We start from the raw sequence: 17052 nt of genomic DNA, 5'->3' as shown, positions 1-17052 counted from the left end.
ATTTACACCTGGGACCTTGACACATGACACCAGGGAGGGACAACGACACATTTGGGCACAATTTGGACATGTTCACTGTGGGGTGTACTCACTTATGTTGCCAGCTATTTAGACATTAATGGCTGTGTGTTGAGTTATTTTCAGAAGACAGTAAATCTACACTGCTATACAAGTTGTACACTGACTACTCTAAATTATATCCAAGTTTCATGTCTATAGTGTTGTCCCATGAAAAGATATAATGAAATATTTGCAGAAATGTGAGGGGTGTACTCACTTTTGTGATACACTGTATATATATATATATATATATATATATATATATATATATATATATATATATATATATATATATATATATACGTATATATTATATATAAAATATATAAATATATTATATGTTTTATTGTTTTGTAGTACCTCATTTCACAATGAAACATGACAAAGTGTTTTAATAGTGATTTCATAATAATAATGAAGTTATTAAGGTAATAATAAGTAAATAGTCAGAATAACTTAAACTTAAAACTTAAAAATAATGATAGTGGTTATAATAGTTGTTATGAATAAGGCTTATAATTAGGTAAATTAATAATTTACTTAAAAATTTAATAATAATTAAAGTAAATTAATAAGTTATATATAATTTTTTGTTGACTACATAATTATATTATAATATATGATGTTATATTGCTATATTTACTCTAAATATTTATAATTGTAACGGGAAATAACCAAATGCAAATTCAAGGCTCGGTTGCGCTAAAATAACGCAGCTTTTGATATTTCCAAGCGTATTTTTTCATAGGCTGCGTCTTTCTGTCTGCGCAAAACGGTGCGATATGATCTACCTTAACGCACAGTAGGTTTTGGGATTTGCTACTGTTCTGCAGTGTTTATCCTGTCCATGTTTGTACTGATTGATTAGATTAACTATAATTATTATAACTATAAAGACTGTTGTTTACTGTACCGACTATCAGCCGCATGTGTAAACAATAGCTGTAAAGCAGCGATGGTTTGCGCACAATAAAGCAGCGAATTGTGCAGAAGTTTGCATTAGAAACAATGGAGATCTCAGCGGATGTGTGGTTAATCCTGACCGCAGGGATCATCACTGTCCTCACTGCTCTTCTCTCTGTATTTCTCTTCATTAATCGATCAGTTCCAGTAAACACAGCTAAAGGAACTCAGGGTTCCACTGCTCAGGGGTTCCCACCATGCAAACAGCAAGAGAACTCCACCAAGGTGAGGAGTAATTCATTTCATATACAGTACACTGATCAGCCATAACATTAAAACCACCTCCTTGTTTCTACACTCACTGTCCATTTTATCAGCTCCACTTACCATATAGAAGCACTTCTACAATTACTGACTGTAGTCCATCTGTTTCTCTGCATGCTTTGTTAGCCCTCTTTCACCCTGTTCTTCAATGGTCAGGACCCCCACAGGACCACCACAGAGCAGGTATTATTTAGGTGGTGGATCATTCTCAGCACTGCAGTGACACTGACATGGTGGTGGTGTGTTAGTGTGTGTTGTGCTGGTATGAGTGGATCAGACACAGCAGCGCTGCTGGAGTTTTTAAACACCTCACCGTCCCTGCTGGACTGAGAATAGTCCACCAACCAAAAATATCCAGTCCTGTGACCACTGATGAAGGCCTAGAAGATGACCGACTCAAACATCTACAAGGTGAGCCAACTAGGTAGGAGTGTCTAATAGAGTGGACAGTGAGTGGACACGGTATTTAAAAACTCCAGCAGCGTTGCTGTGTCTGATCCACTCGTACCAGCACAACACACACTAACACACCACCACCATGTCAGTGTCACTGCAGTGCTGAGAATGATCCAGCACCTAAATAATACCTGCTCTGTGGTGGCCCTTAGAGAGTCCTGACCATTGAAGAACAGCGTGAAAGGGGGCTAACAAAGCATGCAGAGAAAAAGATGGACTACAGTCAGTAATTGTAGAACTGCAAAGTGCTTCTATATGGTAAGTGGAGCTGATAAAATGGACAGTGAGTGTAGAAACAAGGAGGTGGTTTTAATGTTATGGCTGATCAGTGTAGGTTTACATGGGAAACAAGCTGGCTAAATATTTATAAATAATAATACACATCACCGCCATCATATTATCATAAAAATAGGGCATACTGTTGGCCATGAGGAGGATTTATAACTGTTTTAAAGTCTGCTAGCTTTGGAAAGTTGAATTTTGAATTGGGAACTCAAGGAATTGGGAGATCAGTAGATCTCTGAGAAAAGATCTCACTCTTGTTACAGATTAATTATAGATGACATTCATTTTCTGGCTTAGTAACTATGTGTTTGTGTATCAGGAATCAATCTCAGAACTCAGTGAACCCCAGCCTGAGTCTGCATGGACACCACAGACAGCCAAAGATCATCCGAATGATTCACATACTTCCAAACAGCGAGAGACTGTTGAGGCGGATGCTGTGTCAGACTATGACAGACCCACTGGTTGTGGTATGTATATTCTGTGATGAAAACATTATGCTATTCAACAAGCTCATAATTATGCGTCTACATACTGTTGGTCATTCAGTGTGTGTATGCTAAGTCTTGGTCTGAATGATAATGAAGTTTCATTCCCATTTTCTCTGAGATGGTCCTTAATTGCCCAATCCTGGTCACATTCTCTCATTGATGGCTCTCTTTCATAGTTTAAAGATTCCGGGCACAAAATGTAAATTTGCTGGCAGACGTGTAAAACCTTCTTTGTAATGTTGGTGATTGAATTACAGACTTAATCAAATGGTTCACTGATACACTACTAAGCATAGCGAAGGAGACAATACCAAGAACCTCCCCAGTTACAAGGAAAAAACAAAACCCCTGGTTCAACGACAAATGCAGACTAGCCATAAGAGCGTGAAAACGAGAACTTTTAATAATCGCCCTACTACACAAAACCTGGATAACCTAAGAATTACCAGAGCTAGAGCTCGTAGAGTGATTAATGGCCAAAAAACAGAGCTGGGAATACTTCGTCAGCAATATCAAGACTAATACCTTCTCAAAAAAAGTCTGGAACCTCCTGAGTCGGATGAATGGAAAAACCAATTCATAACTATACCCATACTCTATAATGTACGACAGCAAACCAAATAGTCCCGGATCAGACCTTATCTCAGCGCAAGCACACCTTTGCTCCACCCCACCCTGGATAATACGAAGACCTGACATTATATTAAAAAGACACCCATCCAGTTACATATCAACAAGAATTGATCATGGTTAGACATTTACATTTACATTTTCAGCATTTAGCAGACGCTTTTATCCAAAGCGACTTACACAGTGAGCGGAACACAATGAGCAATTGAGGGTTAAGGGCCTTGCTCAGGGACCCAACAGTGGCAACTTGGTGGTGGCGGGGCTTGAACCGGCAACCTTCTGCTTACTAGTCCAGTACCTTAACCACTGAGCTATCACTGGCCCTAGACTGAAGTTTCCAATGCACCAAGCTATTTATACGGATGGAGGGCGGCACAGTGGCTAAGTGGGTAGCACTGTCGCCTCACAGCAAGAAGGTCTTGGGTTCGATCCCCAGGTGGGGCGGTCCTTTCTATGTGGAGTATGAATTGAAGAGACACTAAATTGTCCAATAAAGTAAATCTCCCACAGAACAGCTCCTCCTTTACAGCTGAAGCTTATGTCCCCTTAATGGCTTTAGAATATATAGAAACTACCAAAACAAACAAAGTACTGATATTCACTGACTCTAAATCCTGTCTACAAGTTCTGGAATCTCGTACCCTACTCCATCCAACCATCATAAACATTTTGGAAAAACCTCACAAACTAACAGAGCACAACTTTGAAATAAAATACTGCTGGATCCACGGTCACTGTGGGATTACAGAAAATGAAAAAGTGGACCAATTAGCAAGAAGGAAAACAAGACTCATCAAACAACATTTCTGGAAAAACTGACAGAACAAACCTCATACGCAAGATGCCTTATCGGACACACCCAACTCACACATTCATATTTGATAAGAAGATTGTCAAGCCATCATTACTATAAAACATATTTTCATAGAATGTGTTAAATATAACAGAGAGAGAGAGAGACTGAAAACAACTGACTCTATAAACAATATCTTTACCAGAAACAATGCAAACATGATCATAAACTTTCTTACTAATACAAACTTGAGGACTTTTTTTATAAACGCGATAACTTCCTGCCCAAAATAACCGGTCCTGTCTTAAAACAACTCAACAGAGTAAACAAGGAGTTTAAAAAAAAAAAAAAAAACCATAAACACCACCCTGACATTCAAGCGTTCGAGGTGTGTTCAACAGTCACCTGTTCATCTCTTTCAGTAAAAACAAATAATGAGGACACGCCATTGAGGTACATGCCTGGTATGTTGCGGACGAGCCAACTTGAGAAGATGATGAGTAAAGAAGAGCTAGAGGAGGAACAGAGGTAAAAAAAACTAAGTAACTACCCCCCCTTACTTGCTTTCTTGCCTCCTGTTGCTTCCCCACTGTTGCATAATTGTTAATTCATTTTCATCAGCCATCCAGAATCACTGGCATGACATAAGACATGAACCCACCTTGGATAGGGTTTCAATGCATCCCCCCTTTAGTCATAGCCAATCTGTGTCGTAATTGACTGTAATAAGTTTCAAGTTTCAAGTTTATTTGTCATTTGTACAAATGTTAGCAGCAATTGTACATTGAAATGTGTGTTGGGAGGCTCGGGAACTCTACAAATATGCTATAATAAAAAAAGTACAAATAAAATAACTAGGGATGCATCGATACCATTTTTTCCCAACCGAGTACGAGTACAAGTACATGTATTTTTGTACTCGCCGATACCGATACCTATTTAAAATGATGCATTATGGAATAGTGTAGTTTTTAGTGTAAGATAGTGCTGTGGAACAGTTGCTTGGGTTGCCATCACTAATTGTAAAAAAAACAAAAAAACACCGCACAGACATCATTGAGAAAGCTTCTGGCAAGCTAACGTTAACGTTCATTAATAAACGCACGTAATTAACGTTGTGCACATCATACATGCGATGCGATTCTGCTGATTGAAATATTTACTTTAAAAGGATAATACAGTCCGATCCCATCTGAGCCGATTCTATCAGCACATCCATTCATGGTTCACCTCGGTAAATCGTAAACGACTCTGAGTCGGCTCCCGCTCTGTGGTAATAACCAGTATAATTAAGCCTGAGCTTTATAATGTAAGCGAGTCACACAAAATGTTCTGTAGTATTTGGTGTTTATTTACAACCGCAACATTCATTATAACAGTAAACACAGAGAGATGACTGAGAAAAGAAACTTACGCTGCGCTGAAAATGAGTCGACTCCTGAATCACTAGTATCGACACTGTGAACAGAGTATTGAACACAAACACGTCCTATAACAGCGGTCGCTGCTTTTGTAACCGGTTATCTTCACTGTTAGCTCTATTTTGAAGGTTTTTTTTTTCTTCTAACGGAACTAAATAACATTAAACGTGCGTGTGAGCGTCGCGGTCAGTGAGAATAATTCAATCTGTCTCCCGTGGGTGAAAAATGAATTGCTTTAGTTTTAGAAGTAAAAAAATCTTGCAATGTCACGCTTCCCCAGACAAGCACTGCCGCCCCACAGGTTGAAAATCCCTGCGTTAACGCAGCAACGTGCACTAGGCACAAGGTATCGGATGTTTAGTATCGGAGCCTCGTTTACGAGTACGAGTACGAGTTAATGAGCGTGGTATCGGGCTAATACCCGATACTAGTGTCGGTACTCATGCATCTCTAAAAATAACAATATAATACGATATAATAAACAGGCTTATATATGTATATAAAAATATAAACAAGAAAAAGAAAAATATAGAAAAATATATGTAAAAAATTGCAGTTAAAGTGCAGATATGCATTGTAAACATAGTGAATGAACCTAAATCATTGGCTTTAATTGCCTTCCAAAATCATTAGCTTTAATATAGCTATAAAAGTCATTACTCCTCTAGAAATGCTTGTCTGTTTGGAATCAACTTTTCACTTTATTAGTGTTTTAATAAGAGCTGAGGTCATGGCTTTGTGCTGTTTTGCCAGCTGTTGTCACAAAGCTGGAATCATGGCATTTATTTTATAAAAAATTATTTGATACGCCTGTTGACACTGAGTGTGCCTGAAACATCTAAAGTCAATAATTATTAGAATCGTCCACGTACTGTTGTTTATACAGCTTTAACTTATTACTTACTAAACCCCCTGTGTTTAATGCACAAATACTCTCACTCACTCACTGTCTTAACCGCTTATCCAATTAGGGTTGCGGCGGGGGTGGGGTGGTGTTTGTGCTGGAGCCTATCCCAGCTTTTTGATGGGCGCAAGGCACACAGTAACACCCTGGACGGGGCGCCAGTCCATCGCGGGGCAGACACACACACACACACACACACACACCCATTCACCTGTAGGGCAATTCAGTGTCTCCAGTTAACCTGACTGCACACAGACCTGGGGATCGAACCCAGGACCTTCTTGCTGTGAGGCGACAGTGCTACCCACTGAGCCACCGTGATGCACATATATACACTTTTAATTTCACATCCAAACCCAGCCTTGTGATGGACTGGTGTCCTGTCTGGGGTGTGTTACTGCATTGTGCCCAGTGATTCTGGGGAAACTGGACCCACCGCGACTCTGACCTGCATAAAGTGGTGGCATTTCAAGCATTAGTTAATCCATTAGTTAAGGCTGTTTACCGTGAAGCTTTCTGATGCTCAGGGCCCCAACATTGGCATCTTGGCAGCGTTGGTGGGGATTGAACCAGCATCCTTCTGAATACCAATCCAGTGCTTTAACCGCTAAGCTACCATTGCCCACCCACAATTAAAAACACATGAACATTTCACATTGTCAGCATTTAGCAGACACTTTTATTCAAAGCAACTTACAGTACTGTGACAGTATATTATCTAAGCAATTGAAGGTTAAGGGCCTTGCTCAAGGGTCCAATAGTGGCAACCTGTCAGTAGTGGGGCTTGAACCAGCAACCTTTCGATTAGTAGTCCAGTACCTTAACCACTTGTCAAGTCAACTTTATTTATATAGCACTTTTTACAATAGACATTGTCTTAAAGCAACTTTACAAAATCCAGGACCAACAGATACAAAAACCCCTGTTGAGCAAGCCGAGGGTGACTGTGGCAAGGAAAAACTCCCTGAAAATTACAGGAAGAAACCTTGAGAGGAACCAGACTCAGCAGGGCCCATCCTTCTTGGGTGGTCTGGAGGATACTTTAAATAAATACACGATTTACACAAAGCATACAAACACAGAATTAAATGATCTAAAAGTTATAACTGGTAATAAATAGATAAATAAATAATAATAGAGTTGTTATTCGCTCTAGTCTTCAATAAAGTCTGTAGTGAGTTCTTGTCATTCTTGGTGCAATTACTCCAGATCCGTCACATCTGGCAGGAGCAGCATAGTTGTCACGGCAGTCTCGACTTTAATCCTTAACCTCGGCGGGTAAACAGGTTTCCATCACAATGCCTTTGGAGTAAAACAACAAAGAATGTAGTTAATAATGTACGATGCTAGTTGAGTAAAACAGTTTTGCCTATTATTAAGGGCACTGATTGCTGAACATAATAGTCTGGTACACTTTAGTATTGTAAATGAATTGTGTAAAGGATTGGAATACTTCTGTGGATGAGATTTCAGGGTTCAGGGTTGCGGTGGATCCAGTCCCAACAGAAAACAATGGCTGTGAGGCAGGAATATTCCTGACAGGGCAGCAGTCCATTTCAGAGCCAATAACACCACTGAGATACGAACCATCGGCTACCCATGATTAAAAATGTTAATTCTCTCAATTGAAAAAACAAATTTACATCACAGTAAGTGTACTTGCACCTTATGAGAACGTGCAATCTTTTATCCTCTGCTTTACACCAAGCAGTAGCGCACAAATATTAGCACAGCAAACATTTCGAGATCTAGCCCACACTGTGTTGTGTAACCTGCTCTGTTATAAGGACGATGGTAAGTATCTGAAGGTTGTGTATTCAATACTTGGTGTTTGCTTATGATCAGTTATTTCTGAACACCCTTAGTACACACCGAAACCAGTTTTTAAATCTGAGGTCTGTTTACTGAGATGTTTCAGGATCCACGGTTTCTCAGTTGGGTAAAAGTATTCGCCCGTTATTCGTAACTAATTCGTTTAATTCAGTTTGATCCAGCAGACGTCAATTTATGAGACAGAAGCTTTGGTTCTAATTAAAACTTCTGGTTTAATTTTATACTGTCAGGTCACATTATTAAGACCACCAGCTTATATCTAGAGTAACTGCCATTTGCAGCATGGACAGCAGCATGTATGGGTGTACAAGGATGGATTCATACCCAGATCGGTTGAGAGTGCCTTTCACACCTTATAAACTCACCAAACCAGCTAATTAAACATGTCAAAAGACGTGTCAACAATGTATCGGAAGTACTAAAAGTACTATATTTACCATAACATAACCCATAATAATAACACTCATGGCTCTGTGCTGTTTTGCCAACTGTTGTCACAAAGCTGGAATCATGCCATTTATTTTATTAAAATTGTTTGATACAGCTGTTAACGGGCTGGGAGTGACTCAGTAAGGTCCTGGTAGGTCGTCACAGGTATCTGGAGCCTGCTGCTGGAGTGGGTGTGGTGGACAATCCATAGAGCCAACACTACAATCGAGGTGGTCCCACAGACGCTCAGTTGGGTTAAAGTCTGGGGCTTTAGGGGACCAGGGTAATACTTGGAAGTCTTGGTCATGCTCTTCCAACCAGTGTCAGACATTTCTAGCCATGTTATAACATCCGCCCCAGGGAAGACAATCGGCATGTATGGGTGTACAAGATGTACCCAAATCGGTTGAGAGTGCCTTATAAACTCACCAGACCAGCTCACGAAACGTGTCGAAAAAAGTGTCGCCAATGTATCTGAAGTCTGAATATATTTGTACGTGTTTATCGTTTCAGAGTTCAGCGGGAGCAGCTTGCTGCAATCTTCAACCTGCTAAAACAAAACCGGGACACATTCGGGGAGGTGAGCGAGACAGACATGGAGGAACAGCTTAAACTCTATTCTATTTGAAAGAGTCGCTACAAAGGCTGTACTGGTGTCGCAAACTGGGGGCTGTCGTACGTAGGTAACGCCCAGTGTCAGTGCAGAAATACTTTTAATTAACATTTGCTGGGTCGTTAAAATCCCAAGACGGCCCTGACATACCCTATATGGCGGACGGCATGGTGGCTAAGTGGGTAGCACTGTCGCCTCACAGCAAGAAGGTCCTGGGTTCGATCCCCAGGTGTGGCGGTCCGGGTCCTTTCTGTGTGGAGTTTGCATGTTCTCCCCGTGTCTGCGTGGGTTTACCCCAGGAGCTCCGGTTTCCTCCCACAGTCCAAAAACATGCAAGTGAGGTTAATTGGAGATACTAAATTGTCCATGACTGTTCGATATAACCTTGTGAACTGAAGAACCTTGTGTGAAGATAAACTACCGTTTCCTGTCATGAATGTAACCAAAAATGTAAAACATGACGTTAAAATCCTAACAAACAAACAAACAAACCCTATATGGCCAAAAATATGTGCACAACTCTCTCTGCATTAAGCAGAAGCTTTTATTCCAAGCTCAATTACAATTATCATTGAATACAATTAGAACAATTGAAAGTTGAGAGCCTTGCTCAGGGGCCCGGCAGTGGCAACTTGGCAGCGGTCAGGCTTGAACCAGCAACCTTCTGAATTCTAGTCAAGTACTTATTGACTAATATTGATTGAGTACAGGTGTTTCAGCCACACACATTGCTCACAGGCTTTTAAAATGAATTTTCAGCTTTGTGACAGCAGTTTGGGGAAGGCTTGTTCCTCTTCTAGCACGACTGCATCCCTGTGTACAAACCAAGATCCATAAAGACATGAGCTCAACCCCACTGATTACTTTTAAATGAATTGAATTGAAACGTTGATTATAAGCCAGGCCTTTTCTTGCCTGATGCTGTATTGACTGAATGGGCACCATTAAAATTTCCACGGATACACTGTGAAATCCATCCCTGAACAGTTCAGGATGTTACACCCACATAGTATCTTCATAATAATGCTAATGGATTTTAAATAAGAGGTCCAACAAGCTCATGGCCAGGTGTCCACATACTTTTAGCCATATAGTGTACATATACTCTACATAACTTCAGCTGTATGTCAGTATTTATTTTGGCTTATGTAATCGAAAAATTGTCATTTATAGATCCTGTCAATAAACCAGCTCGGGCAAGTGTTATCAAGTTTGAACACGTTAATTACACACACTTTTAAGCAATCACGGCTTCTGTCGTGCCGCTGTTTAAAATATGAATAGACAGATCATACTGTAAGATTTGAAAGATTAGCTGTAATTCCGATTTGGAAAATCATTAATCCTACCAAGCAGACCAAACCTTTGAAGCCTTGTTGAATATCTGACCTGCAGATTATTTTACTGAGTAATTAACAGCCGTTAATTATGAGCATTTTATTTTATTTTTAAGTTTTATGTTATGAAAGCATTACTTGCATTAGTTTTAGTTTAGTTCATTGAGGCCTAAGTGTCATGATGTGAGATTGATTTAAAATCAAGCCGTTCATCCTAAACCTTGTAGAAGATCTAGTTTGGTCGTTAATTTTAAATATTTCAACACTCATTTCTTTATCGTTTCCTTTAGCTAATATTTACTTTGTCACGTCCGATCTTTTGTATTTGTTAGTGATTGGGGCAGATGTTAGCTCAGCGGTTAGGTAGAATATTTACATTTACATTTATGACACTGAGCAGACGCCTTTATCCAAAGCGACTTACAGTTGTAGGTGAATACAGTGCAAGCAATTAAGTCTTAAGGATCCTGAACAAGGGCCCAACAGTGGCCCTTTGATTTATAATCCAGGACCTTAACCGCTGAGCTATTAGACTTGTAATATGAAGGTTGCTGGTTCAAGCCCCATCCCTGCCAGGTTGTCACTGTTGGGCCCTTGAACAAGGTTCTTAACCCACAATATCCTGAATTGTATTTAGTCACAAATGCAAGTCGCTTTGGCTAAAATGGTCTGCTAAATGGCGTAAATATAACAAATTACAGCTGCTCCCAGTACATTTTGAATTAAAATAAATTTAGTATCGCATCTATGAAATCTTCAGCGTTTTCACTCTGTTAAAAAATTTGCAAATGTTCTCATGAATACAAACCTTTATTAAATACAAAAATCTCATCATTAGTCTTAATTTAGCCCCAGTTAATAATAAGACCATAAATGTCTGGTTCTAATTCTGTGTGTGTGTGTGTGTGTGTGTGTGTTGCCCAAAACAAACTTTTACTTTGAGCTCTGCATCAAGTCCCAAATGTATTTATTTATTTATAAGGATTTTAACGACATGTTTTACACTGTGGTTACATTCATGACAGGAACGGTATTTACTCATTACACAAGATGAATGGACAGTTTTGTATCTTCAATTAATCTGACTGCACGTCTTTGAACTGTGGGAGGAAATCGGAGCTCCTGGAAGAAACCCACGCAGACACGGGGAGAACATGCTCCACACAGAAAGGACCCGGACCGCTCCACCTGGGGATTGAACCCAGGACCTTCTTGCTGTGAGACGACAGTGCTACCCACTTATCCATCGTGCCGCCCTACTAGACTTGTAATATGAAGGTTGTCACTGTTGGGTCCTTTAAGGTTCTTAACCCTCATTATCTTTCATTGTATTCAGTCACAATTGTAAGTCCCTTTGGTTAAAATTGTCTGCCAAATGTCAGTAAATGTATTGTTACCCTGTGATGAATTGGCACCGTGTGTAATCCTGTCCTCCACCCAGTAATCCACAGCAGCCCAGCAAACGTGATTAGTTTAGCTATGCTTTTATATTTGTTTTCCCACCGAATGTTTAAATAAATTGTACTTTTTAACGTACTGGATCATTTTGCTTGATCTTTGATTTGGAGACTGTGTTGCAGGATCTACCCACATTTAATAAAACCTTGAAATGGAATGACTATTTTGTGCATTATTTTTTAAAATGAAACCATCATGAGCGGTGTCAGGATTACCTGTAATGTTATTTTTAAGTCTAACTGTCTCCTGATTATCGAGTGTACTGGAACAGTATTTGAATACTACTGTACATTCCACAACATTTACAAACCACACCTGCCATTTATTAGTATCATTTGTTTGGGTTTAGCATAGCGCACCCGCTCTCTGTGTAAAGGCGGGCTTATGCCACTCCAAACCACACACCTATATATTTAAACAAAGCTGAGAGGCCTGTCAGTACTGAGCCATGCATTGCAAAGCCCTTACTGCAGTTCTGCTCTCATTCTGGTGCCTCCTGGTCTGCGTTGTTATTTTAATGGTCTCTCAAAAATGGCCTACGTGAGTCGGATCTGTGTTTCTTTATTATTATATTAATATCAGCTTTATGCTTGTAGTTGCAATACTGAACTATTTCAAAGTTGCTTAAACTTGGCAATTTTGAATGATTTACTTTTTATGATGTATTTTAGTCATCTGCGGTGCTTTGTGGGGATCATATAAATGTTGTAGATTATATATATATATATATATATACACACATTTAAACTATAACATCTATATGATGTATGTGTGTGTGTCTTTTTTATTTCACTGTAATCTGGTCCAGTGTTCAGTCATGTGTAGTGTTTGCATAGAAATATGTAGTCTTTATATTTGTTTTATTTTAATGATATTATTATTTAATTTTAGTTCTACAATGAAATGATTTTTTTTCTGTTTTCTTAGATGATTTGTCTGTTACTGTTATTATTACACTGTTATTACATTTACATTTTCAGCATTTAGCAGACGCTCTTATCCAGAGCGACTTACAGAAGTGCTTCCATAGTGAACATTTCATTACTCTAGTTTAACAAGAACACACATTTGCTAAAACCTGAACTAGCAAAACACAAATGTGTATTACTTTAAATTTAAATTTAATTTAATTTAAATAAGATTATTTAATTTAAATAAAATGTAATAATTTTATTTAAATACTTATTTAATTATTTAAATTTTTTAAATTAATATTTGCTTAGTACGCAATCTCTGTGTATATTCGTATGTGTGCCCAAGCTCTCCGAGTTTTTTTTTTTTTTTTTTTTTTTAATAAAAAAAATATATATATTTTAACTTTTAAACAACACAGCAAAACATTCTGGATATCAAAGTGTACATAGTCGAAACAAATTACAAAGCAATACCCAGGAAAAAAAATACAAAGAGTAAACTAATAAAAATAAACATAAATAAACCACATATAGAAAAGGAGTGGGACAGTCACACCTAAAACAGAGCGAAGCATGTAGTCCAAATACAAACTTTACAATAAGAATCTGAATAATTACAGATAAATCACTAAAAAGGGGGGGGAGGGGGGGTGAATGAACAACCAGCTCAGCTAATTAAGGACAGTCTAATGTAGATATATTTCTAATATGGTCTAAAAAAAAAAATGGTCCCAAACTTGGTAAAATTTGCTTACTGAGCTATTCCTAAGATGCCTAATTTTTTCCAGCTTCATTACATAAACAATCTTTCTAATCCACATGTGAAGGAGGTATAGGTGATTTCCACTTGAGCAATAACAATCTTCTGGCAAGGAGAGTGACAAAAGGTATCAAATCGGCCTCTGTAGATGAAACCGGGGCTGATGTAGGAGGTACCCCAAACAAACCTGTAAGAGCATTGGGCTCAAGAGGTTTTTTCATCATCTTTGATAAAGATTTAAATAGTGCTGGACAATAATTCGATATCGATATACAGTATATCGCGATAGAAAATTTTTCAATAACGGTGATATGATTTTTAAACAAATTCGATCGATATGCTTACGTAAGTGCATGATGACGTGCTCCACAGTTACCGCTCTGATTACACTCCGCTACAACACGGTGGATATTAGCGGCTAAATGAGTTCAACAGCTGTGAGTGAACGAGCATCCACAGTCAATCTGCGACCAGCCGTTCGAGGGGGAAAAAAGTCTCTGTGACTCTGAAAGTCTCCGGTGCACCAACAGACACACATTAGGCCCATATCTAATCATATCTATATGTCTAAACCAATCAGAGATAGTGAAGCGTCATCACCGGCGGGCGTTACACAGCGAAATATCATGGCGGAGCGTGTAGGATATGTGTGAGCATCTGTGCTGCTGTTACAGATGTTCGTTTTAATGTAAAAACATCAATCAAATATCGGTGATAAGAAGACGTGACGTGTTTGTCTCAGTTGTTGTTTTCTTTAGTTTATTGACGTGAGAAGAGTTTTGCGCTTCGCTTTCACCGCAACTCTCGACATAAATAACCGATTTGCTCAGCGCTCGACTCGAGAGATAAAACATCATTAAAGTTCCATGATACAAACAAACATCTGTGTGAAATAACCATCAAACCCAGTCTAAAATACCACATGTATCTGTGTTTAACTGGATTTACTTCACGTGTGCTGTTTATATTTCACATTAAGCGTCGTTCGTTCTGTCCGGGTTACTTTTACCACCTCATATTACACAGTTCATCTTTTTTTAAGGCACTTTAAAAATATCAGCGACAAACTGACTCAAAATGTAATAATGTCATGTCATGTAGCCTATGTCAATAATATGCGTCTCGTTACTGCATTAACCATATGTAATATTCTTATCATTAAATGAGATGTTCAGTTTGAAGCCCTTAAAACACTTGCACTTTTAATTTAGATTTTCTTTTAGTTTCATTTATCGAGTTTAAATTTCAGCTTAGTGAAGCACTTTAAACACCAACACTTTTTCAGTAAGTTACCTTTCGTGTAGAATTGTGCTTCAAATAAAGAACTTTATGTTGACCAGATTGTTAATCAATCAAAGTCAGTATTAAAAAAAGTGAACCTGTAAAACAGGTGTTAAATGCGATGCGGTTGAAAATTTGGGTGCGCCTAACTTTTGTGCTGGTGCACCTAAGAAAAAAAATTAGGCACACCAGTGTTGCCAGATTGGACAGTTTTCCTCTAAATTGGGCTTTTTTTTTCACTTTCATTTAAAAGAAAATATTCAGTTTTAAGAAGCTCCAGCATTGTAGAAGGCTATTAAAAGTAAAGTCAATTTTCAATGCTGATTTGGCTTAATAGTGTTGGTCAGCCTGTATTATATTGTTGAAAGAAAATTTTAATTTGTTTTCCATGCATTCACACTGTGTTCTGGGGTTCAGATGAGTCTCATCAGTACACACAAGTTTGCAGTCAAATGATAAAGTATTGCAAAGGAATATCTTTGAAATTCTTCCTCATAATGTTAAGGTTATAGGCTATATTTGAGTTTTTTACTTGTCAGGGAAAATGAGAACAAATAAAAAGCTTATTATGCTAGGCTTGATGTAATTCTACATGACATTCACTGCCTGTATAGGTAAATGAGTGAGTGACCAAAACATTACTAGATCCACAGCAACTAGCCACATAAAAAAATAAGGTATCAGATAGTTTCTGTGCCACCCCTGTGTGAGCAATGGTCTCAGTCTGGCCACCCCTATGAAAATTGTCTGGCTCCGCCACTGTCCACAGTTGAAAAAGAAGCAGACGAAATAGCTGATAAGAGAGGAAGGACTAATTCAGTCGTGTATTCAGCTTGTATTTCTTGCCAGAAACCAGAAAAGAGGTTTGCAGGTACAGCCATCCAATTTTGGTGGCAGTTTTTCTGACATTTGTATTATTCATATCGATATCGGAATTATATCGTATCGACCGAAATTAGGAGTTATATCGTGATATAAATTTTAGCCATATCGTCCAGCCCTAGATTTAAAGATCTCTGACCAAAACGGGAATAGAGAGGGGCAGGACCAGAATGTGTGAACATGGTCAGCTGGGGCTTGACGGCATCTGTCACATATGGGGTCTATATTTTATATATATGAGATGTATATATGCCAAACTCCTGACAGGAGTTTAAGTATCCTTAACCACACCCACAGTCCATTTGTCCATTTCTTTGTTTCAGTCCATTTCTTCTCGTCACCTCTTCCATGGGCCCGCTGCCAGTTCCAGAATTGTTGTGCCCTTGTTTACACCATATATGGACTTCCTCTAGTCAAGTGAAATTCTGAGTTGTTTTTTTATTTTATTTTTATATATAAAGTGAGTTTTTTAACATTGTGTACTTCTTTTGTTCTCTATAAAAGTCAGTAGGCTACTTTATGTAGATTAATAAGTGTTAAAGTTAATAAGTACCAATTTTTACTTTATTATGCAATTTCGGTGTATATTCGTATGCACAGCCAAGATCTCTGATTAGTTTTTTTTTATTTTTAAAAGAAGCAGTTTATATTTTTATTTACATTTTACATTTTATTTAAACATTGTGTACTTCTTTTATTCCTCTGTAAAAGTCAGTAGTGTAATTTATTTAGATTAATAAGTGTTAAATAGAAGTTAGTGACAGCTTTTTTTAGATTTTCCAGTAAAAACATAAATTAAACTTTTTTTAAATTAAGAAAAAAAAAGAATATTTTAAAGAATTAGTTTTATAAGTTTTTAAAAAATTTTAAAGAATTTTTCTAAGAATTTTTTAAAGAATTTTTTTTAGAATTTTTAAAGAATTGTTTTATATTTTTTTGTTTAAAATTTTTTAAAAATATTATTTTTTAATTTAATATAATTTCGATTTTTTTTTTTTTTTTTTTGCATTTATTATGCATTTTTTCTATATATTGGTGTACATGGCCAATATCTCCGTTTTTTTAAATAGTTATTTTTATATTAAAATAAAACAGTCTATACTTTATATTTATATAAATATTGTACCTTTGGTACAGCTTAATTTAAATCAGATTAAAATGTATTTTTTTTTTTTTTTATATATATACTGAGTGGGTTTTTGTGTTAGGATTTAAACCCTTGTATGGATAGCCAAAAGTATCATAAGTTCTGCACTTCTTGGATAGTGTTGTGTTCTT

General features: G+C 37.7%; 1 protein-coding gene across 3 annotated transcripts; it reads left to right on the top strand.

The window, feature by feature from the left end:
• The first annotated feature begins 960 nt into the window (after positions 1-960).
• On the top strand, positions 961-12094 carry LOC134321714 (matrix-remodeling-associated protein 7-like). Of its 3 annotated transcripts, XM_063003537.1 has the most exons (5): positions 961-1248; positions 2348-2498; positions 4365-4470; positions 9043-9109; positions 11505-12094. In XM_063003537.1, the coding sequence occupies exons 1-5, from the start codon at positions 1069-1071 to the stop codon at positions 11562-11564; spliced, it is 564 nt and encodes a 187-aa protein (XP_062859607.1). In that variant the 5' UTR covers positions 961-1068; the 3' UTR covers positions 11565-12094. The 3 variants fall into 3 exon arrangements, with proteins under 3 accessions (XP_062859607.1, XP_062859609.1, XP_062859608.1); XM_063003539.1 differs by lacking the exon at positions 9043-9109; XM_063003538.1 differs by having other exon boundaries at positions 9043-12094.
• The last annotated feature ends 4958 nt before the right edge of the window (positions 12095-17052 follow it).

This window comes from Trichomycterus rosablanca, chromosome 10 (genome assembly GCF_030014385.1).
Source record: "Trichomycterus rosablanca isolate fTriRos1 chromosome 10, fTriRos1.hap1, whole genome shotgun sequence".
NCBI classification, from domain to species: domain Eukaryota; kingdom Metazoa; phylum Chordata; class Actinopteri; order Siluriformes; family Trichomycteridae; genus Trichomycterus; species Trichomycterus rosablanca.
The sequence above is the reverse complement of the archived record's forward strand: the minus strand, read 5'-3'. Positions and strand labels throughout refer to the sequence as shown.

Excerpts from the sequence above, each read along its gene's own strand:
- LOC134321714 (XM_063003537.1), top strand. The coding sequence starts at position 1,069 with ATGGAGATCTCAGCGGATGTGTGGTTAATCCTGACCGCAGGGATCATC. Across the intron at positions 2,499-4,364 it reads TGACAGACCCACTGGTTGTG|TAAAAACAAATAATGAGGAC; the intron begins GTATGTATATTC and ends CATCTCTTTCAG. Across the intron at positions 9,110-11,504 it reads ACCGGGACACATTCGGGGAG|GAACGGTATTTACTCATTAC; the intron begins GTGAGCGAGACA and ends CATTCATGACAG.